At 36.1% G+C, this 26,137-nt stretch overlaps 1 protein-coding gene across 1 annotated transcript; it reads right to left on the bottom strand.

Annotated features, from left to right (window-relative positions):
• Positions 1–9,607: 9,607 nt before the first annotated feature.
• Positions 9,608–10,093, bottom strand: LOC145112843 (uncharacterized). Its single transcript, XM_079048969.1, has one exon. The coding sequence runs from the start codon at positions 10,091–10,093 to the stop codon at positions 9,608–9,610; it is 486 nt and encodes a 161-aa protein (XP_078905095.1).
• Between the last annotated feature and the right edge of the window lie 16,044 nt (positions 10,094–26,137).

Raw genomic sequence — 26,137 nt, 5'->3', positions numbered from 1 at the left:
TCAGCAGCACCAAGCAAATAGATAAGATCATTAAGGGTCATGTCATAGTCTGTTTCATAGTAGTCCCAAAGGAACTCACTATGTGACTTAGAAAGTGATTGAACATCCAACTTTCATAAGACTTTGACACCCAACTCTCCCGGCTTGTCAATATGTGACTTCATCTCCAAGATGCGATCAAACATAGACCTTGCTTGCCAATAGGGCTTGAGTGACCTTGAACTTGTGGGTTAGGGAGAATAATTGGAGGAGGTGGAGGAAGTAAAGTTCCAAGAGATTTGGGAAGATCATAGATGTCTGAACTAGACATCTTTTGGGAGATATTCAAGATAGTTGATCTAAAGTCCTTAATATAACACCCAATATGAAATATTAAGGCTAGGACCTAACACAATACTTTTATAACTTGGAAGAGGGATGTCGTAATCCAAGCTATAAAATATTTGAAGGTAGGCGATGACGATTCACCAATTCCACCATGAAAACGAAATAATTTAGTTAGGTTTTACTTGGATTTGAAACTCCTAGATCTTTTGAGATTCATTGAACTGTTCAATGGCATGTTTCAATCTCGATTGTTCCCTTTCAAAATTTGTGACTGGGATGCTGAGGATCACAAAACAAGGTGTAAATAACCATGCAAATATACTTGGTACCCTTAATATTTACCCCTCAATCGATGTGCCGGTTAACCATACGCGCTCCACCGATACTATGATAAACATTAAGTTACCCTTTGCCTACCTTGTTATATCCAGGTTAGTGTGCCGGTTACCCACACGCGCTCCACTAACGACTTGAGCAAAGTGCAAAGTGTAATTTCATGGATTAGCACCAAATTCACATTTTCCTAAGTAACTAAGATTGGGAATTTATAAAAGTTTAGTTACTTAGTATTTATCATTAATACTTTTAATGAAAGGAGAATTCTAGTCCTTGTCCTACCCGTTTGGCTAACGACCCTCCACCAGTCAAGGAAGCGGTGGGTGAGAGTGAACACCCATTAAACTGCCATTTTATAGGAAGTAACCTTATACCCCCCTTATAGACCGACTTCGTGAATGAGGCCTACTAACGGTAAGACTGACTTGCTCTTATACATATATATATATATATATATATATATATATATATATATATATATATATATATATATATATATATTATTAACTTTTAATACTATAAAGTATAAGGGTTGAATTTTAACTTTTAAAATTCTAAGGGCTTAACTTGGAATTAAATTATTCATAAGGGAAAACTTTACAAATTCCAAAACTTGAGGGAAAGTTTTGAAACTATTCAAAACTATTCAATTCCATAACTTATGTGTTTAAAGTAGTTTTAATTCAAAAAACTCTTCAAGTTCCATAACTTGAGGACAAGTTATGGAAGACTTTAAACTATTAAAAGAATATGACTTTTCTTTATTCATAACCTATGGAAATATTTATGAGTTTTATGAATCTTAAATGTGACTTTTCATATAACTTGAGGACAAGTTACAAAAACACATTTTAGAACCAACTCTTAGATTAATTTGGATTGAAAACAACAATTTCACATAACTTTTGTATTAATCTAAGCAACTTATAAGAACAAGATAATTCAATTAAACTTTTTCATGTAATTAGCCTAACCATTAAACTAATACAAAACATGAATCTATTGACAATTATCTTTGAAATTGGATTAGCATGAACATTACCACATCAAAAACCGATTTATAAGTTGAAAAACAGCTTAGGGTAATGTTCCTAGTCCAATTCCAGCCAAAACAGTCGAAGATATGTTGTCTGGGGGTCCAACTCGTCGAGTGCATGAACCAACTCGGCAAGTTGGATGAGTTTAGCCTTGGACTCGTCGAGTCCCTTCATGGACTCGGCGAGTCTGCTGAGCAGACAGCAACAAACTTCGATTTTTCATCCAATTTTGCAAGTATAACAAGAAAACAAGCCTAGGCTTTGATACCACTGTTGGGTTTTGAGCATTCTAACACTCCTAAGTGTACATGCAACCCTAAATACCTTGGATCTATATTTTCTCTATTATACATGCAAATATGAATATTCCAAGGTATTATCCTAACTAGCATACAAAACATTGATTCATATGGAATAATATAAGTTAGAAGACATACCTTTTGATGTAGCTTGATTCCATGGAGCTTAAGAGCCTAGTGCCCCAAGTCTGACACCTCAAATAGTTCACACAACACCAAATACACTTAGAATAACTTGAGAGAAATGAGACACTTCATGAAATCGGCTAGCCCTCACCATTCCTTTATAGTTGCCGATTTTTGGAAGAATAAGATGCTTATATAGTGTGTCACAATTAAGGTTACACCATGTAAACCCTAATTGTCATGGCCTTTCATTTCCATGATCCATGGGTACAAAAACACCATGGAGCATCCTATGGGTTTTAGCCCAACTTGATAATCCATGGAGCATTAGCCCACTATACAAGTATGGATGATTTACACAATCAACCTATATATTTAATTAGTATCCTTTTGATCACTCAATTAATTCCAAATTAATTCTTGATCAATACTAATTAAATAATCTTATTAATATATTAGAACTTATAATATATTAATAAACCTTAAGTGTTATTTCTCTCATTTTAGTCTATCCAAATGCATGATGCCATGCAACCCAAATGGATCATGCCAATCGGGTCAAGTACATACCAAATATAGTTATAGACTTAGACAGTAATCCAACAGAGATGATCTCGTTGATCATAAGGGGCCCGTTTAAAATGTTGCGTCAAGCAATGAATGCAGACTGGACCTCTCCCATAACCGAGCCAATAACAGTTCTAAGGCGATTGGCGAGGACCTTAGCAATCACCTTGTAAATTCACCCGATTAGGTTAATCAGACGATAATCTAAAGGTTTATATCGATCATAAACACTTCAAGTAAAATAAACAAGAACAAACTGACTAAGCAAAACAAAGAACATAAAAAGTAAAGAACACGAAATAATCACAAAGTTATCTTTCACTAAGAAAGGAGTTGTTTTCACCAAGAAAACGGGTTGTCATAAAGATTGTCACCAAGACAATTACATTAGGGTTTTACTCTAATGTTGACTATATGCTAAACTATACTAGTATATCCCTTCAATCTAGGGATTATATCTAATCTATATTAAGAACTGATCCTTATCACTAATATATCAGATATGCTATCTATTATATACATATATGTATCATCATCTAATATTCAAAGATTAAATTAGATCACTAACTACACGCTGACGCTGATAAGGCTTGAGGCGTTGGCGCTGATGCTAACGTTGGCGCTGGCACTGACAGTCATCATTTAAAGTGTTTGAATCATCAGATCATAAGGTGTGACCTTAAAATATCCCCTATCTGATGATGTCAAAAATAATCTTCCCTATAGGAGTCATCAAAAGAACCATTATAGAATTTATTAGCTTCTTTCAAAATTTCAGGCTTTACCCACCCAAATTCATCAATTTGAAGTTCTTCCAATCTTTTGCTAAGCTCAAGAGAAATCAGCACATAGTATCCTATTTCAAGTTCTATATGACGAAGTCCTTCCATGCGAAGATGAAATAAATTCTCAGTGGGTGCAGCGGGAAGATCATGAGTGCATTGAAGCACATATTTTTTTGACTATTAAGATAGAAAATACCATGTTCTAGTTCTTTAATGAACATATTTTGAACTGGTTCAACACCCACGGGTAGTTCATTGTTGCTATAGCGAGTTCCATATAGAAAAAGAAACTTGGTACTTGGACCTTCTGGGAGCGCCTGTTCTTCCTGAAGTTGATGGTCTAGATGGACCAGCTGATCGTACAAGATTCAGCTTCTTGACCTTGTTAAGAACCTGTTGAATTGCTAATTTTACTTCTTGAGCATGAATACCTTTATGTTTCTCAATAATATCCTGAGTTTCTATTCACTCGTTGTAGCCAAATTTGACTAGCTTACAAGCAAGTATAACCTCAATGTATTCATGCTCAATTTTCTTCCTGACCAAGTGAAGCTTCAATGACTCATTGTTTGGTTTAGTGAACCTTACGCTGATGATGGGATCAGACTTTGATCTACCATCCAGAACATCTCCAAACTTCTTTCTGTTGATCCTGGCATTCAGTTATGAAATCATGTGTTGTTTGTCCACATTATTGTTGAGTAGCTGAATATTCTTCTTTTTAACATTAGTGCTTTGAACATCAAAACTTTCATCAACAGAAGCGATAGCCTGAGCAAGTTTAATGGACCGACGTTCTTCTTTTCAAGGTCGAATGGTGACATTATTCGCTATCATAATTTCTTTAACTTCCTTAACAGTTATATCCCATTCTTTAGCTAAGTCATTCAGATTAACAGTGAGCTTGCTTTTCTTGGAAGGAGGAGGGGTTGAAGGATCACCAACTGCAAAAGAATTTCCAGCTCTAGTGTCATTAGCTCCCCCTGAGAAGGAAGTTTTCCATTTTCGAGGATTGAGTTGATCATGATTATACTCTATGTCCCTGTTAGTTCCTTGAGGAATCTCCCCCTCAGAATATGAATTAGGTTAGATGACACTCAAAAGAACACCAGGAACAGTAGTTTGTGCCAAAAATCCCGTATCAAGAAACCCTTGATAATCATTAGTCTCAGATTGTTCACCGGCATCTGGGATAGGCTGGTCATCTTTTGTTGCATCAACGTCTGAGATGTTGCTTTCTTCAGCTACAACGCTTGCCTTTTGATTATCAACTTCAACCCTTCCTGATTTAAACATTTTAGGCTCATATGGAGTTGATGCAATCACCACCATTTGCTGATAATTTCTTTATTGACCATTCTCTCCCTTTTTTGGCATCATCAGTTTGGGGAGGAGAGCTAGGTAGTGGAGAAGGAGTGCGAGGAGGAGGATGAGATGATGGAGGAGGAGGTGGAGGTGGATTTGATGATAGAGGTAGAGGTGGAGGAGGATTATCACCTGGAGAATTTGGTGGAGTGTCATTAATAACCATATCATCATCATCATCACCCAAGGTCATAATGTGTTTCATATCTACCACATCCTTTTCTACTCTAGTCAGTCTTTCTCCTAGCGATTGAGTTATATGTACCAATAGAGAGAGTTGATAGAGCACAATAGTTTGAAAATTGGACTTGGATTCCCCTTGATAAAAAGCAGTCTGAAGCGGTGTTGGCATAGGAGGAATATGTTCAGCTTGATGAGAAGGAGACACTAATCTTGGAGAAATCACATCTTAGATCAGTGGATTAGTAGTTTCCACTTGAGGTGGGGTTGATCCACGTTGTACAATATCATCTATAGAGGGAGTGGATGAAGAATTAGAGGAGAATTGAATGTGCTTGTTCAATCTTGGAGGAGAATTCATTCCCTGAATAGAAGCTTCACCTTTATCAGTGACAAGTTCATCCTCTTCATCTTTAGTGTCTTCTTCATCATCAACTCCTTCTTCATCAGCATCCCTATCATCCTCTTATTCAGAGTCAGAGGATTCAAAAACCTATGGTTTGTAATCCATTATTCCATCCTCTTAGTAATATGCAAATCATCATCAGAAGGAGCAGCGTTGATGATATTTGAGGAGAGGGAAGGAATTGGAATGATGATTACATGATTATTAATATAACCTTCATCACGAGCCAAAATTAGTCCATTCCAATAAGGATAGGGAACATACACTGGCTTCTTGTTCCTAGTGATACAATCAATCACTTGATCAAGAAAGAGTTGATCAAAATCCAGTCTTTTGTTGCACACAATGGAATACAAAATTCTTTGCTAAAAAAGATTCAATTGATCCAAGCTCCCAATCTTGTGTCCAATACATTTACCAATTACCCCTGATATGTACTTCCACCCTACACCAAAACACTGACGAAGAGTGTACTTGTATGGATCATGAGAGGTACCCTGAAGAGAAAAGTTATACCCTAATCGTTTTCAGAATCGTTTCAGAATCGTTTTCAAATCGAGTTTCAGAATCGTTTTCAAATCGAAGGAGTTTCAGAATCGTTTTCAAATCGAGGAAGACGAAGAGCAGTTCTAAAAGATTCCACATCAATAGTAACCCTAGATTGACCATCTCTAATGGTTCCAGTAATGGTTTGAGCACTAGAATCAACACAACAGGAATGGTAGAACTTACATACTTGTTAAGGATAAAATGGCTCTGTGAAGTCACAAAAGCCATATTGAAGACAACAACTCTTGACATAGTTGACGAAGTCGTCAATTCCTGAGTTCACGAACTGTTTTGGGATGACATAAGAGAATGGCACAATGTTTACTGGAACGAAAATGGAAGAATCAGGGACATGGGGGCCTTTGACAACATTGGCGTTAGGGGAAAACTCGTACAGAGGCTTTGACATGATGAGAGCTTGAGGAAGACAATGGTTGAGAGAGCCATTTTCGAGAGAGAAAACCAATTGCTTGAATGACTTGTGAAAGTGACATAGGAGAGAATTTTCCCAATTTATCCGAAAATTTTCTTCCCTTCTACGTAACTAATGATTGAAGAGATCGGCATCGTAAAAGTTTCTTATCCCAAGACATTTATTGATCTTTTAATCGTCATCCAAAAGTTACCATTGAGATAAGGAAGTTACACCAGTGAAACATAGCATCAGCGAAAATAATCATCAGCGAGAGCAATCTACGTATTAGAGTTGCAGTTGGTAATCAAGTAAGTTTGTGACGTCTCCTGATAGTATAGGTTTGAACTACCATTCACTTACATAGTATTGTGAGATTTCATCAGCGTGTGGTTTCATAAGTTGACTCATTAATCACTTTTATTAGAATAAAAGGACAAGAGTGGAGTGATGCGTGTGATAAGCTGTGGTGTTTTAGCTTAACGATCAACATAGATTTTTCAAGCTCTCATCAGCATATGGTACGTTATGCTAAATCATAAAGCTTTAAAAAAGAATGTAAGGACAAGAAGGGGTTGGTGCGTGTGATAGTCTATGGTACATACACTAACCATCAACACAATGTTTCAAACTTTTATTAGTGTGTGGTATATCATAGTGAGCCGTCAAGTTTTATTAAGAAGAAATTAAAGAAAGAATAGATTGTTTCAGTTATGCGGAGGTGGAATCAGCGTGAATTATAAACAATGTCAGATCATCAACAAGAAGTGGTTTAACTTTCGTATCATAGAGTTGAGTTACAATATTGAGCATTGAATTTCTTGGTCAATTCGTTCAATGGTACCATGTCATACCTCCGACTAGGAGGTCAAGGACATGAATAACCCTTTTTCATTTAAGGACCAGACAAGTATCTCTTATGTTGATGACTGTGCAATCAGGGTAAGCCACTGGGTTATGCTCGATGTTTCAGCAGAACATGAGACTTGATGCATATGACAAACATGCTTCAAGGGACGAGAGTCAGGTAAGAGACAATTAACTAAAAACAAACACCCAAATCTTTCTATAATTTTTTATTTGGACCAGGAAATCTCACTTAGAAAGTTTAGACGATGCTAAACAATCAGCGTGAGAGGTGATTCAATGTCATCTCAACATATGGTCTCGCTGATGAGATACTTAGAGAGATTTAGGCACATATAACAACATGCTTCTAGGGACAATGAATTGTCGATAGTTACATACTTGGCTCATGAACTGCCACGGTCAAATTCTTTAAAATGGTATAGTACAAAATAATAAATAATATAAGAATACAAACAAAAGAGTTAGTCAAACAAGGAAATATTCTAAAAGCGATATTTTTGCAGCTTTTTCAGAAACAAGATAAAAATCGATTCATTAAATCTTTTGAATTGAAGTGCCATAATTGAACTTCATTTTTTGAGAAATCTGTCCCTCAACATTGTCTATAAAAGAGTGAGCAAACAAGATCAAATATATTAAACTAAAACACAATTTATAGAACCAAAAAGAGAAAATGCCTTTAATCGTTGAAGTATTGCTGATTGATTCCAAGCTTCATGTTCACCAAGAATAAGATAAGAGCATGAACCAGTCTTTTTAACCAACAAGTTAAAAGGATCCAATCTTTGTAACCTTCGAGTTATGAGAGTCGCCAAGACAAAACTCGAAGGTTTAGTACATTGTGATTCGTGATAGAAGTGATAAGGACCACCGTCTTGTTGAAGAGGTCTTTGGATTTTAGAGGGGAAGTATTGTTGCAGTGACAACATGTAGGGAAATTAGATGTGCTATGTTACCTAACTTCAACTCATCCCATTTCGAGATAGGCTCTCTAAGAAGGAAGAGATATGTTCCCAGAAGAACACATTTTGGCACAGTTATCTCCAATCTGGCCTCATCAACAGGATGCTTCATGTCAATCAGCATGAGCATTAGTGGCAGAGAGTGAGCAGTTGGCATTGAAGAAAAGATGCAGAGCCAGCTTCAACTAGCTCTACTCTGAAGATGATGTACTGAAGGAATGATATGATGATCCTTTCCAAAGGAACAAATCATTTCAGGTCAATATCGAGAGAGAAGAACATGCATAAGCAATGTTAGTAGTATAATGTACAACGCATACTTCTTTGGTAAAATAAAAGTTAAAATTTTTTTTTGAAGAAAAAAGGTCATAGCAAATTATAATTTTAACAGCTTATGTTTAGAAGTTTTAAGATAGCAAATCAAAAAGTGAAAAACATAAAGTAGCATTGTCTAAACACATAAAATCAAAACATATAAATGTTTTTGTCCTTGAGTGTAGTGAGCACAATTTTGTTCTTAGAGTAAAGAACCTTTCCTTCTTGGAAATCAAAGAGAACCTTATAACCAGCTTCACAATGTTGACTGATGGAGATAAGATTGCTTTTTAGACCCTTGACATTAAACACCTCCTTCAGCTTGAACGCCCTGCACTCAAATGTTCCAACACCCATGACAACTTCTTCATTGTTGTCGCAAAAAACCACAATAGGACCATCTTTCTCCATAAAATCTATTAAGAGGGACTTGAGACCGGCCATGTGTCTAGAGCACCCACTGTTAAGGAACTAAGGATGTTCTAGATTTTGACTAGACCCTTGGACAGCTTGAAAGGTATCATCATCACACATGTTGAGATTAACATATGGGGAATCATTGATAAGAGCTATAAGACCCATAACATTCAGCCCCTCATCTTTAGATGTATCTTCTTATTCCACCATTCTTCACGATCCTTTTGTTTTGAAATGAAAGCTTTAGGAAGAGAGATGTTCTCCTTCTTCTTGTGAGCCAACATCTTCTTGTACAACACTTCATAGTTCTCTAGACTTTAAACTTCTTTCTTCTCTTTGCAGTCCCTGGAAAAATGGTCAAGGCTTCCATAGTTAAAACAATTACCTAATTTTCTCTTCTCTGAAGTGGATCTCCTTGTTGAACAACCTCCCGTAAACGGAGCTCTTTGAACCCCATTTGATCTTCTTTCTTCATAATGTTTGACAATAAGTACAACGTTGGTTAAAGTTCATCAGTGATTTCTTCACCACTCTCTTCACCCTGATATGAGTCATCTAATTCGCTGATGAGCTTCATTGATTCCTTTTGAGAAACCAAGGCTACATACTTTTCCTTGCTCGATTCATCCATGATTTCTTTATGAAGAGCTTTGGTTATTCGTAATTTTGTAGATTTCCAAACAAGGAGTTCAGATCCATGGCCTTGATCTTCTCACAGTTCTTAAGGACATCAGCGTGATGTTCCCATCTTTTCCCAAGAGAGTCTAGGAACTTCAGAACCATCTGAGAAGAATGTTTGACAATTGCCAGCCTACGCATATTATTTACTAGATAGTTAAAATTGTTAAAAGTTTGGGTTAGTGACTCACCTTGTTGAGCAAAGAAATGCTCGTATCTCCGATTAAGGTTGTTGATGGTAGTGGTTTGAACTTCCACAATGCCTTCATAAGCCACTGTCGGTGTATCCATCATCTCTTGAACTGACTCACAATTCTGTACAAGATGATCCACGTGATAGTGAAGAGAGTTTCCTATCGCCACTCTAGTTTTCACATCAAGACTAATCAGTTTTTTTTCATCGTCATCATAACTAGTCTCTAGTTTTTGCTTTAAAGGACCAACGGGGGAATTGTTGACCATAGGTTGATACATAGGAACGTGAGGACCTTTTTTCAACAATTTTAAGCATCTTATAGTCCATGGTTTCAAGAACAACCATGGCCTTAGTTTTCCACATGGCGAAGTTGTGCTCATCGAAAGGAGGAATCTTGTTAATACCAAAGGATTTGGGATTGTAGTAAGTCGACATGATAACTTGAGTGTATCAATAAACCCACTCTGATACAAATTAAAGATTTGTATCGATCAGATACACTTCAAGTATAATAAACAAGAACAAACTAACTAAGAAAAACAATAAACAGAAAAAGTAAAGAACACGACATAATCACAAAGTTGTCTTTCACCAAGAAAGGGGTTGTTTTCAACAAGAAAACGGGTTGTCATAAAGACGGTCACAAAGACGATTACATTAGGGTTTCACTCTAATGTTGAATATATACTAAAATATTCTACTATATCCCTTCAATCAAGGGATTGTATCTAGTCTATACTAAGAAACGATCCTTATCACCAAGATATCAGATCTGCCATTTATTCTCTACATATCCATATAATTACCTAATATACAAAGATTACATTAGATCACTAACTACATGATGACGCTGATAAGGCTTGAGGCGTTGGCGTTGATGCTGATGTTGGCACTGGCGGTGGCAATCAGCGTATAGAGTGTTTGACTCATCAGGTCATAAGGTGTGACCTTACATAATCCGACAGAGAGAGCGGATCTTTAATCTTTGGTACCAGAGAAATGAAAGAGGAGTTGGACCCTGAATTAAGAGAACCTCTAGTGTGAAACGTATTAAAGATATTAACGAAATCAGCTTCAAGAGGGTCCCAAAAGGATTTAATTATCTTGAAAGAAAAGTCATCCAGTCCGGGTGCTCGCTCATTACCGTAAGCCCAAACAGCTGCTTTGATTTCATATGGTAAGAAAGGGGCGATGAGATAATCCGCATCCGATTCCGAGAGGGAGCGAGAAAAATTACAAGTCAGATTTGATCTAGACATCAAGGATTCTAAAAAAATTTTCTTTACAAAAGGGAAAGACCTCATTTTTTATGTCCGCAGGATCCGTTATCCAGACCTCGTTAATGGAGAGACCATTAAGACGATTATTTGATAAATTGTAATTGATAACCCATGAAAACACGATAGTTTTCCTCCCCATTAATTGCCCATCTGATCATAGATTTTTGATTGAGGTCAAAACACCTGTTTTGCTCAAGTTCTAATAATTTTCCTTTCCAATCGAGTTGATTCTTAAGTTACACACTAGACAGGCCCGGGATTCGGCAATGATGTCGAGGGAATGAATTGTCTATGTATTTTCAACTCACCAAAATCCAATTCCCTCTTTTTTACATTCCATTCCTTGATCACCTTCTTGAACTGTCTAATCTTGCAAGAGAGAAGTTTGTCAGGAGGACCAAAGAAATGAAAAGAGTCATTTATAGAATTAACATCCTCCACCAGAACATGATCATTAACCCACCTGTTGAAAAATCTGAAAGGAGATTGTAAGGATCGAAGACCAGTTGTAATATGTCGAAGTCATAAGTTTATTTTACAAGGCACATTTGTAACGAAGTGTATTGTTTTAGTCCTTGTAATTTTTTGTGTGCTTTCACGTTTCCTATAAATAGGAACATTACTTGGAGTTAGATAAGTGTCTTTGAAAAACTTGTCTATTTTTCTCTCTGTAACAGTGAAAGCATAATAGAGCTGAAACTAGATCATATTTACATCTCGTGTTCAATATATATTTGTATAACTCTGATTTGATTCATACTTGATTCCACAATTCATCAATTGGTATCAGAGCAGGAATCATCATCTGAGATATGATTTTCACTCTAATTCAAAAGGTTTTTAAATCAAATTTCTGTTTCAAAAGTTCTGCACCTTTGACGTGAAAAAGCGTTCTAGATCTTCAGTTGTGATTCGATTCTGCAACTGATTTGTTGAATCGAGTATTCTACTTGATATTTCTGATCAATTCAACAACTTGCTTTCAAATTCTCTTTGATTTCTCAAAATTCTCAAAAATTTTCTTCCGTACAAGAATGGCGAACTTCAATCTCAACTTGATGACTTCATACTCTCATCTGCTAGGATCTTCAACTAAGATTCATATGCTTATTCCAGAATACTATGATCAATGGGCGGATCAGATGCAAGATTACTTGAATGGAATCGATGAAGAGCTTTGGTCATGTATCTCAGGGAATGTTACTCTTCCGACGAATCTTCAACCAATTGGATCATCATCTAGTACTACGAGTGTGGAAAATCAAAATGATCGAATGAAGAAACTTGAAAAACGATGCATAAGGGAGTCACGTGGTGCATTGCCCCCAGTTGTGTATAACTATGTCAGGAGTTGTACAACTGCAAAAGATATCTGGATTAATCTCAAAGACAAGTTTCAAGGTAGCGAGAAGACCAAAATCAATTCAGTTAAGCAATGTTTGATTGAATTGAAGGACTTCAAGCAAAAAGATGGTGAAACGATTGAAAGTTACTATGATAGGCTGAACGAACTGATTTACAAATGCAATCATTATGGAATCACGAGGTCTTCCATGGAATTCAATCTTACCTTTGTTATGGGACTCCGTAAAGAATGGAGGAGTGGTAGTATGATGGTGAAAAATCAGCAAAGTTTCGACACATCTTCTCTAAATGATTTGTACAATCAACTAAAAACTCATGAAAGTGAAGTAAATGAAATTGCAGAAGAGTCGAAGCTTAGTCTTAGAGGTCCATTAGCACTTGTCTCTAAAGTGTCTGAAAAGTAAGTAGTTGAAAAAGGTGATTCTGATGATGAAGAAGGGTTTCTCATGAATTCGGATGATGAGGCAGTAGCTTCTTATTCAAACAATAGAGTCAAAAAGTTTTTTAAGAAACCGTTTGTTTCGAAGATGAAGAATGATGGAAAAGGTAATTTCGTGAATAAAGTTGCTGGAGTGGAGAAGAAGTATGAGAAGAATGATGGAAAGGTTGCTGAGGAGAAGAAAGAGAAGAAACTGAAAGGAGATTCTGGTATGGAATGTCATTATTGCAATGGAGCCAATCATCTAGCAAATGATTGCATGCTTCGAAAGAAGGATGAGAAAAAGAATAGAGTGAAGGATGAGGCATATTATGTGGAGAGGTTGGAAGAGGTGCGTACGAAGGCGAAAAATTTGTCTTTGGTAGCTCAAGGTGAACAAGAGAATGATGACACATATCAAATTTGGTCTTCGGGCTCTGACGATGAGGAAATGCGTAATCCTACGCATGGGGCCATGTATGCAAAGCTGGAGGAAGATTCAAAAGAAGAGGTCAAGGGCCAGTGCTTTGTGTCAAAGTCTGCTGATAAGTCTCCAATGACAACAAAGGTACGTAATATTCTTCAATCTTTCAATATTCCTTTAAGTGCATATGATTCTGAAATCGTTGCTTTTGATGATACTGTTGCTTATTTTGATAATTTGGTTGTTTCTGCTAGCAATGAAGCTAAGAAATTAAGCAATCAGTTGTTAGAGACTCAGAAGAAGTTAGATTCAAAAGTTGTTGTGACAACCCGAAATTTTTTTGCTTTGAAAGCTCAGTCAGTCAACTCAACTAAGTGTCAAACTCATTGGTAATGTGTTCTAGCCTGGTTAAAGGTCATTCTAAGGAGTTTTAAGCCTAATACACTCAAGGAATGAGTGTTAGGAAGTACCTGCTAGAACCATAGTATATCATGCAAACCTTAAACTCCATCAATAGGAGTTTACGGCCAAGTTACCAAGAGTTTACGGCCGTAAACTCAAGGGGGCCGTAAACTCACCTCTACATATATAAAACTTGGCCATTTTTCTCATTCCTTCTTTCCTTGGCCGATTTTCTTCAAATCCTCTCAAGTATCATCCAACTTTTCATCCAAGATCTTCATATAAATAAGTATTCTATCATTTGATTAGTTGATACACCTTCTTAACTAGCTTCATCCATTGATTTCATCCATAGAAATCATCTTTTCTTAGATCTTCAAGAAACACCAAGAACACATACTAGTGTTCTTGGCCAAAATCAACCATTTCAAGCCTCTATATCGTAAGTACTCTTCCCTACACTTGATATCTAGTTAGGAATCATGCTTAGAGCCTTGAAAACATCAAAAACACAAGAACAAAAGGAGTTTACAGCCAAGCCATCTCCCATGGCCGTAAACCCCTTTAAGGGTGCCATTTTGGCCATAAACCCTCCTAGATGCAAAGCTTGTGACCTAGAACCCTTCCTTGATGGAAATAGGACCTTAAACTACTCTTAAATGTATAATGACCATGAGTTTACGGCTGTAAACTCCTTTGGGCCGTAAACTCATCAAAAGCCTCCATTGAGTTGGTCTTTCTCATCCTTGTGTAGAACAAAAGTCCCTCAAGCTTCCCTAGCCTTCAAACACACACTTATGCATGTTTGACCATGATTTTACGGCTGTAAACTCCCTTTGGCCGTAAACCCATGGTAGTAAACTCATGGTATTACCATTCCACTCTCCTTTGATGAATTACATGTGATTCCAACACTTGGTCAAGGTGCTTCCTAGTCCCGGAAGGTGTTTCCTTTCATATAGTTGCTTATAAACACTATATTCATGCCAATATATGTCATTTAGGACTTATTGTGTCTCGGGACTTCATTCGTGGAACTTCTCATCCTTACACGCGTATTCGTTGAATCACCCACATCAGGTGAGTTCATACCCCGTAATGAATCTTTTAACTGTTTTAAATGATTTTAAAGGGGGGAATACAAGTTGAACACAATGATAATTGTGTAATTGTTTGTTATAAACATCTTTCAAAATGTTACTTATGTCTTTTATAAGTGATCAAAACATTTCAAAAACTCTTTTAAAGTTATGTTACTTTATAGTTTAATCAAACTCCGTTTTTAAAGTACAAGCATAACTTAGTAGTAAAATGAGTCTTTTCAATAACAATTCTAGTAAAACGTTAGTTAACTATAATAGGTATAGTTTAGGAAGATACTATTCATTATTTCTAGTACAATGAAGCACACAAAGAGTCAGTTCATACATGAGTCAAACATACTATGATGAGAAACAAACCGAACATACATACATACTAGACAGAGAGAACATACAATACAGCTTGTACATACTATACATTATACAAGAGAACATACTATGATGAGAAACAAACAGAACACACACACATACTAGACAGAGAGAACATACAATACAACTAGTACATACAAAACATATACAAGTATACAATAACATAAATATCAATCACTGTTTCGAGGCATGGCATCACCTGTCATGGTTCGATTTGCAGCCAGAATCTCCTAGAGGGAGAGCGTGAATTTGGATATAGAAATATACTGGATTGACTATCCTACACCTTGCTGTTAGCTACAGTGGGATTTGCAAGTCTACGGGTGCCAAATGTCATTCTTTCCGACGTCTTTCATCGTCGTGTTATTAGTCGATAGTATGGTGCAATCATATCACATTATACCTTAAATAACAATTGGTTTAAGGTAGGTAGTACAACAGTAGTTACTATTATACAATACTACAGTACTATTATTATTTCCCCATTTCATTCACATTGTGATCTTCTCATAATAAACAGTAATGTAAAAACTACATTTTTGGTTAATGATAGTCTCACTTGGAAAATTACACAACTCATGCAAGAAACAAACATAGATAACATTAGATGCCTTGGTAGAAGGTTACGTTTAGTAGAGAGGACCATAATGCTAACCTTATGATTCCTTAATGTATACATCAAAGGATATATATATATATATATATATATATATATATATATATATATATATATATATATATATATATATATATATATATATATATATATATATATATATATATATATATATCAATAGGATCCGACAGGTAATAGGATGTGTGCTCTCCGCTTCATTTCCTGTTCCTTGTTTGGTTATGGGCTTGGAACGAATTCACCCAGTCTATTTTCTATTCGATTATATATATATATATATATATATATATATATATATATATATATATATATATATATATATATATATATATATGCTCAGTATACGTTAAGTCATCATAAGGGTACCAGGTAAGGGTACTAGAAACTTACCAGTTAAGGGTTTAATCCATTTTATTAAACCAGTATAAACTTAAAGGACCTTAGGTGATTAACTCTATAATACCTAAGTTTATACATCATGTTTATATATCATTAATACCCAATAGGTAGTTGGATGTGTGCTTTCTGCCTTACTTCCTGTTCCTTGTTTGGTTGTGGGCTTAGGGCAGATTCACCCATTTAACTTTCTATCCGATATTAGATCATATATATCCAGTATAAACTAAGTGATTATAGAAGTAATCAGTGTGGTCACCATTTTATTATAAGAAATAAGGGTTTTCTTAAAGAATCTTTTCATTAAATATAAAGGAACCATTACAATTAACTCCATGAGTAACAAGTGAATACACCAGGGTTATATACCACAATGATCAAACCAACAATGGGATGTGTGCTTTCCGCCTTAGGGCAGATGCGCACAATCGATTGTTTGTTTACTCTGAGTCTTATATAACTTGTATCCATTTAGTACTCATAGAAAGGATTGTAGAGTCATTTTTACTTATCTTTCATTAAAGTAGGAAATATAGGATTTTCTAGAGGAACAGGCGAACTTTTCTAAACAGAACTTACAACTTACTACATTTTTCAACTACATTTTTCAACTACATTTTACAACAACATTTTACAACTTACTTACATCACTAAAATCTTATGAACTCACCAGCTTAATTGCTGATCAACTCTTTCAAATAACTTGTATTCTCAGGAGCGTAGTAGACAGATACTCGTGCTGGGAATTCAGAAGATGGAGCATAGTAGCTTCAAGTCTTGTTTTGTTATTTGCTTATGTATTCTATGTTTTGTGAACACACACCTTGTAAACACTTTCTTTCTAATGAAATGGTTGTTCATTACTTTGCTTACTATAATGCATATCTTGTGATACTAAACATGACGTCCTCCACCCCCGAACGTTTCCGCCGTTCCAGTTTTGGGGTGTGACAGATTGGTATCAGAGCATTGTTTATAGTGAACTAAGTATATCAACCGATAAAAGATATACAACTATAAATACAATGGGGCTTAAGTGCTCTGGATAATGATATATTTTAAGAGTATAACGATAAGTTATAAAAATATACCTACTTGCTTATACATTTACATACTAGACCAAGTATCATAAGAAGAACAGAACTAAAGTATTTAAAGGTTGAACACTGTCGTGAAACCTGAACAGTTATGTAATCATAACTAGGATCAATATAGCCTGATCAACTATATTCTTTCGAGATGTGACCGACATGTGTTTGGGAGTGATGTGGTGTTGCAACAGTCTTAAAATTTACCTAACGCCAGTCAAGAGAATACTAGATGAAGTACATTAGACTTAGAATACTATAGGAGTATTCTATGATACCATAACGCGATAACAAGTTTAAAACATACCAAGTACATTACGTTAAAATACTATAGGAGTATTTTAGGCACCATATAAATAACTTATGTGATAACTTAAAAGACCCTTACGAATAGGTCTATAATCTTGCAATGTATACTCTTAAAGTTTTATATAATTGAGATCTTATAGACTTAGAATTGTGATCTACGCTTCACAACCCTTTCCTTTTATGGTTGTGGTTTTGGAGTAGGATCACTTATTCGAAGGTCTATTTAATCTTGAATTATATACAACTTGTATACATTGTACAATTATAACAGGACTTTGTAAGGATCACCCCATAAAGTTACCTTAAATCTCATAGATTCTTTAGTCACTTCCATTCTCGCACGACAAGCCCATATAGATGTAACCACTTCCTCATAGTAGACAACAGAAGAGTCAGGAGGAAACGAGAGTAAGTTCATGAGGAGCTTTCAAAGAGGGATCAACTGAAGTAACCAAAACGTCTTACACGTCACACTAATAAATAATAATGTTGTTAACTTAATGAGCGAGTGGAGACACTGCTCACATTATGTGTTAGGATTATTTTCTTACATGCAGGTGGTAACATCTATTCAGGTAACAGATATTCATTCGAGGATAGCCATTTCAAATTCATAGAGTTTATTAGGTATAGACTCTTTTATGAATTGTTTCTAGAACCCTGTGGAAGCCAGGACCCGATACACCCAGAACTAGGATAACCTTGTCTTTTAGCTTTCGGCATGTGTCCACTGCTTTAGACTTATTCTGTCTCATCTTTGTATTCTTTTAGCAAAGATGCCTCCTCGCAGATCAAACAGACGCACTACTCTGATAACTCCAACTCCATCTCCTCAATTCGACTCAGCTGCTCTCCACGCAGCGATATCCTCCGCAGTGGCAACTGCTATAGCTCACCTCGGTGAAAGTGGTACCTTCGGATCTGGCAGCGGTACCCACTTAGCCAACCCCGGAGCTAGTCATGGACACCCAAGGGAGTGTTCGTATAAAGACTTCTTGAACTGCAAACCAAATTCCTTTAATGGAAATGGTGGAGTCATCGCTCTGATGCGATGGTTCGAGAAAACAGATTTGGTCTTCGAAATCTGTTCGTGCCCAGAAGGGAGCAAAGTGAAGTTTGCTGCCTGCACCTTCTCTAACAAAGCCCTAACATGGTGGAACTGCCATGTTAAGTCACTGACCCTATCAGTGGCTAACTCAATAGGTTGGGAGAACCTAAAAGAGTTAATGCTAGAAGAATACTGCCCGAGGGGCGAAGTTCAAAAGCTAGAACAAGAACTATGGGAGCTCACTATGGTCGGCTCAGACATAGTGACCTACACTGACCGGTTCAGCGACCTAGCAGCACTATGCCCCGGGATGGTTACCCCGGAGAGCAAGAAGATAGAAAGATACATCTGGGGTCTAACTGCTCCGACCCAAGGAGATGTGTTGTCTTCTAACCCAGCCACATTCGATAGCGCCAAACGCCTAGCCCAGCGACTCATCGACCATGGAGTCCGTCATGGTGTGGAAGTCCTCGTTCCCGAGCCATTAAAGGGAAAGGACTATAATCAGAAGTCGGGGAACAAGAGGAAGAAGAAGCGAACAACACAGGACACCCCGCAAGAGCAACAAGCGAGTACTATGTACGCCGCTACAACACCTGCTGCTCCAGCACCTGCCAGTCGATATGTTGGAACCCTCCAAAAGTGTGGAAAGTGAAACTATCACCACACTGGAGTATGCCTAGAAATACAGTGTCTGAACTGCCACAGAAAGGGACACACAGTCCGTTTCTGCAGGGCACCGGCTCAACTGATCTCCTAAGTCCCCGGAGCTGAAGAAAACCAAGCCTGTTATGGCTGTGGTGAGACTGGACACTATCAAAGGGACTGACCGATAACAAAGAACTCAGGAGCGGATGGACGAATTCGATGATCACCGCAGGGGAATCCACCTCGGAGTCGTTGACGAGCAGCGGTACGTTTTCGAAATAGTAATTACTTTGAAAATTAATTTATATTCATATAAGATTAAAACTTGGGGGAAACACTTCAAAAGTAATTATAATAACTCGCATATTGAAAAAGATCACAGTATTCAAGAGAACTAAAAGATCCATTTAGAGAAGCTATGATGACGTAGCATATACATCAGGGTTGTGAATAACTAAGAGATTGCAGGCTTAGAGTGAGTGATTCTGCCTTAATCCTTGTTCCTTATTTGGTGGAGGATTTGAGGCAGAGTTACTCAGTCGACTGTCTTATTCATCTTAAGTATTCATAACTTGTATATGATAGGCGATCGTAGTGGTGCCAAGGAGGATCATGATATAAAGTATCATCACCAGTTATCAAAGCACTTTCATTTGTATGTATGCGCACATAGCGGTACGATACGTAGGAGTGTTAACATCAAAGGGAAAACAGAAAGCACTGGAACATTTACAAAGAGTACATTGTCGAACACGCTAGGAGTACATTATCGAAACACTAGGGATACATCATCGTATAACAGATGTTTCTTTCAAATTGGCCAAAACTTTGTTCAGTAAAGAGTCCGTTACTATCATTCGTCATGAATTGGCATGGTCCTCACCATACTAAGTTCATATGTTTCTATCACCTCGATCGGCAAGTTCTCGAAACTTTCGTCATTCGTATCGACAGTCCGACCCAAACCTCAGTTTTATCTTTTGTATTCTAAACCTCGAAGTACTCGTGCGAAGAGTACTTTGTCCTCCGAAGCCTTATCGTCGAATGTCCGCAGACCGTCACGAAATACCACTCGTCCAACCGACCAAGTTTGAGCACAGAGGCTACGGACGAATACAGTCCACCTATCACTATTCAGTGTATACGCGAGGGTGGTATATGATTATGATTACGCAGATTTAGTATGTGTGTTTCCGCCCTATCTCCTGTTCCTTGTTTGGTTGTGGACCTGGGGCAGAGTCGCACATCCGACCGTCTTACTAATCCTAATTATATACGACATGTATACACGAGGTAATGATAGATAGACCAAGTATGAATCCTATCATGAACACAAGGGCAAAGTTGCCAGGTCTACGAGTAAGTATTCTGCTAATCAGAGGAGCCCAACCCCAGTAGTATTGCTAAGAAAGCTAATTTCAGGACGAAATTCCATCTAACGGAGGGATGATGTGACAACCCGAAATTTTTTTGCTTTGAAAGCTCAGTCAGTCAACTCAACTAAGTGTCAAACTCATTGGTAATGAGTTCTAGCCTGGTTAAAGGTCATTCTAAGGAGTTTTAAGCCTAATACACTCAAGGAATGAGTGTTAGGAAGTACCTGCTAGAACCACAGTATATCATGCAAACCTTAAACTGCATCAAGAGGAGTTTAAGGCCAAGTTACCAAGAGTTTACGGCCGTAAACTCAAGGGGGCCATAAACTCACCTCTACATATATAAAACTTGGCTATTTTTCTCATTCCTTCTTTCCTTGACCGATTTTCTTCAAATCCTCTCAAGTATCATCCAACTTTTCATCCAAGATCTTCATATAAGTAAGTAATCTATCCTTTGATTAGTTGATAAACCTTCTTAACTAGCTTCATCCATGGATTTCATAAATAGAAATCATCTTTTCTTAGATCTTCAAGAAACACCAAGAACACCCACTAGTGTTCTTGGCCAAAATCAACCATTTCAAGCCTCTATATCGTAAGTACTCTTCCCTACACTTGATATCTAGTTAGGACTCATGCTTAGAGCCTTGAAAACATCAAAAACACAAGAACAAAAGGAGTTTACGGCCAAGCCATCTCCCATGGCCGTAAACCCCTTTAAGGGTGCCATTTTGGCCATAAACCCTCCTAGATGCAAAGCTTGTGACCTAGAACCCTTCCTTGATGGAAATAGGATCTTAAACTACTCTCAAATGCATAATAACCATGAGTTTACGGCTGTAAACTCATTTGGTCCGTAAACTCATCAAAAGCCTCCATTGAGTTGGTCTTTCTCATCCTTGTGTAGAACAAAAGTCCCGCAAGCTTCCCTAGCCTTCAAACACACACTTATGCCTGTTTGACCATGATTTTACAGCAGTAAACTCCTTTTGGCCGTAAACCCATGGTAGTAAACTCATGGTATTACCATTCCACTCTCCTTTGATGAATCACATGTGATTCCAACACTTGGTCAAAGTGTTTCCTAGTCCCGGAAGGTGTTTCCTTTCATATAGTTGCTTATAAACACTATATTCATGCCAATATATGTCATTTAGGACTTATTGTGTCTCGGGACTTCATTCATGGAACTTCTCATCCTTACACGTGTATTCGTTGAATCACCCACATCAGGTGAGTTCATACCCCGTCATGAATCTTTTAACTGTTTTAAATGCTTTTAAGGGGGGGGGGGGGGAATACAAGTTGAACACAATGATAATTGTGTAATTGTTTGTTATAAACATCTTTCAAAATGTTACTTATGTCTTTTATAAGTGATCAAAACATTTCAAAAACTCTTTTAAAATTATGTTACTTTATAGTTTAATCAAACTCCGTTTTTAAAGTACAAGCATAACTTAGTAGTAAAATGAATTTTTTCAATAATAGTTCTAGTAAAACGTTAGTAAACTATAATAGGTATAGTTTTGGAAGATACTATTCATTACTTCTAGTACAATGAAGCACACAAAGAGTCAGTTCATACATGAGTCAAACATACTATGATGAGAAACAAACCGAACATACATACATACTAGACAGAGAGAACATACAATACAGCTTGTACATACTATACATTATACAATAGAACATAGTATGATGAGAAACAAACAGAACATACATACATACTAGACAGAGAGAACATACAATACAACTAGTATTATTATACAATACTACAGTACTATTATTATTTCCCCATTTCATTCACATTGTGATCTTCTCACAATAAAAAGTAATTTAAAACTATATTTTTGGTTAATGATAGTCTCACTTGGGAAATTACACAACTCATGCAAGAAACAAACATAGATAACATTAGATGCCTTGGTAGAAGGCTACGTTTACTAGAGAGGACCATAATGCTAACCTTATGATTCCTTAATGTATACATCAAAGGATATATATATATATATATATATATATATATATATATATATATATATATATATATATATATATATATATATATATATATATATGATCCGACAGGTAATAGGATGTGTGCTCTCCGCTTCATTTCCTGTTCCTTGTTTGGTTGTGGGCTTGGAACGAATTCACCCAGTCTATTTTCTATTCGATTCTAGATATATACATATATATATATATATATATATATATATATATATATATATATATATATATATATATATATATATATATATATATATATATATGCTCAGTATACATTAAGTCATCAGAAGGGTAGCAGGTATGGGTCAAGCCATAGGACACAGAGTCAATGCACAGTTTTCTAGTACAAAACATACTTTCCAAATCAGAACTTTTGGTATACAAAACTAGAAACTTACCAGTTAAGGGTTTAATCCATTTTATTAAACCAGTATAAACTTAAAGGACCTTAGGTGATTAACTCTATAATACCTGAGTTTATACATCATGGTTATATATCATTAATACCCAATAGGTAGTTGGATGTGTGCTTTCCGCCTTAATTCTTGTTCCTTGTTTGGTTGTGGGCTTAGGGCAGATTCACCCAATTAACTTTCTATCCGATATTAGATCATATATATCCAGTATAAACTAAGTGATTATAGAAGTAATCAGTGTGGTCACCATTTTATTATAAGAAATAAGGGTTTTCTTAAAGAATCTTTTCATTAAATATAAAGGAACCATTACAATTAACTCCATGAGAAACAAGTGAATACACCAGGGTTATATACCACAATGATCAAACCAACAATGGGATGTGTGCTTGCCGCCTTAGGGCGAATGCGCACAATCGATTGTTTGTTTACTCTGAGTCTTATATAACGTGTATCCATTTAGTACTCATAGAAAGGATTGTAGAGTCATTTTTACTTATCTTTCATTAAAGTAGGAAATATAGGATTTTCTAGAGGAACAGACGAACTTTTCTAAACAGAACTTACAACTTACTACATTTTTCAACTACATTTTCAACTACATTTTACAACAACATTTTGCAACTTACTTACATCACTAAAATCTTATGAACTCACCAGCTTAATTGCTGGTCAACTCTTTCAAATAACTTGTATTCTCAGGAGCCTAGTAGACAGGTACTCGTGCTGGGAATTCAGAAGATGGAGCATAGTAGCTTCAAGTCTTGTTTTGTTATTTGCTTATGTATTCTATGTTTTGTGAACACACACCTTGTAAATACTTTCTTTCTAATGAAATGGTTGTTCATTACTTTGCTTACTATAATGCATATCTTGTGATACTAAACATGACGTCCTCCACCCCCGAACGTTTCCGCCGTTCCGGTTTTGGGTTGTGACAGTTGTCAAGATAGAATGTTTAGAATTGCAAATAACAAACATAATGTGTGATAGAGATTCGTTGTTTAGTGATGTAAAACTATTATTAGCTCAACGAAATATCTACTGCAATTCTGCTAAACGTTTATATGGCAAGTTAACTGCATTGCATCATTCGTGTGATATTAGCAAGGAACAACATAGAAAATTATTACCTTTTCTAGCATATGAGAGAGCGAAGGTTGATAATATTTCGTATGATTGTGAGAAAAATATTGCTGAATTTGACAAAATTCCTGATGATAGATATACTTATGGAATTGTCAAAATTAACGAATGTCTTGATTCAAATGAATTAGTTAACATTGTGAATGATACTTTGACAAAATCAGAACAAATCAAAATTCTGAAAAAGACTGAGAATTCGACATCTGATTCTCAATCTAATTTTGCCGATATTGAAGATAACTCTAACAATATTAGCGAAATTAGTGATATTGAGGATGTTGATTGTTCTCAGTTGTCTGTCATTAATGTTGCATCAAAATCTAAAGGAAAAGAAAAACTTAAGGATTTGAAGGTTAAGATTGACACTGACAAACCTTCTACTTCGAAAGATTGTGATTTTGTGGATATCCGAGATAGTCAAACGGATAGTAGTGATGATGAAAATGATGATGACAATTTGGACAAAAAGGCTCATCAAATAAAGATTTGAAAGAAAATGAAATTCCACGTGTGGTTGTTGATCAAGTGTTAGGGGACACTGAAAATTTCGACAAAGTGTTGTCTGAAAAAGGAGCCCATTATTTGGAAACAAATCAAGTGGTGTATCCGAATTTCAAGTGTAATGATGATGTTGTTTACCCAAATCAAGTGTTTGTTACCACTGGAAATGTTGAGAATATTAAACCAGAATTTAACAAAATGGTCGAAGATGACAACAAGAAAACAACAGACAAAGGGTTCTTTTCAAATCAAAGCACTGTTGAAAATAATCTAACACAGAATTCGTATATTTTTCAAAGACAAAAACCACAACGCAAATGGGTTGAAAAATCAAAAAATGTGAAAGAAGTTACAAAAGAGGTTATTGTGGAAAATGAAACTGTTGTCAAATTAAATTCCAAAGAATTTAAAGAACAAATTTACAAGTTTTCAAAAGAAAATTCAATTTCAAAAAGACAAGCTCGAAAGAAGATTTTGTTGGCAAACCGTAGAGTTACGAAAGCAACAAAATGGTTTGACACTAAAAACAACTGAAAACAAAAAGACTAAATCTGTTGAGAACAAGTCTTCACATTCAGCAATTCATTCATATCAAAAGAAAAATCCCGCTCAAATAAATAAAACTAGATCTGAATTTCATCCAAAAACACATTCTTCGAAAGTTTCAAACTCATCATTTTCTAAAGATAACAAAAACACCTCAAAAAGTGTTCAAAATCAACCATCACCACAACGATTTTCTTCTAATCAACAAACAAGATTTTCTCAAAAACAAAAATCTCAAAATCGATTTTCTTAAAATCAAAGTGTTTGAAACATTGATGGAAGTCGATAAGCTATGGCATTTCGACCTAAATCAAATGTTGATTTCGTCCCACAAAAACCAAAATTTCCAAATCCTATAGGTAAACAAACCTTAAAAGTTTCATATACAAAAGGGTGGTCTCGTGACAAGAACATCGATCATTGGCTTGAAGGAAAAGGACGAATGTATCAATCAAGTAAATATTCTCAACAACAAATTCACGAAGCTTATGAGAAGTATGTGAATAATTCGTCAACTGAAAGCTCATCTTCAAAAGACTCAAATGTTTCAGTGAAAACTTGGCAACCGGTTTCGAAAGAAAAGCATGTACCAAAACAATCTAAAAAGACGAAGGCATGTGTCAGTGATAATCCAAAACTAACAAAAACTTATGTTTTTGTTCCTTTACCTAGTGATGTGGACTTAATTGATAGTCTCAAAACTAAAGTTTGTGATTGGGTTAAAAGTTCATCATTTCATTATGTCTTCAAAACTAATTTCCAAGGACCCAAACAGCCTTGGGTACCTAAATTCTTTCATTGATCGTAGGTACTATGTGACGAGCAATA

The sequence above is a fragment of the Lactuca virosa genome, chromosome 5, assembly GCF_052849685.1.
Source record: "Lactuca virosa cultivar CGN04683 chromosome 5, Lactuca_virosa_CGN04683_v6, whole genome shotgun sequence".
In the NCBI taxonomy this organism is placed as follows: domain Eukaryota; kingdom Viridiplantae; phylum Streptophyta; class Magnoliopsida; order Asterales; family Asteraceae; genus Lactuca; species Lactuca virosa.
Note: the sequence above shows the minus strand (reverse complement) of the source record. Positions and strands in the feature narration are given on the sequence as shown.

Bases quoted from the DNA above. Each gene is read 5' to 3' on its own strand.
- LOC145112843 (XM_079048969.1), bottom strand. From the start codon at position 10,093: ATGGTCAACAATTCCCCCGTTGGTCCTTTAAAGCAAAAACTAGAGACT.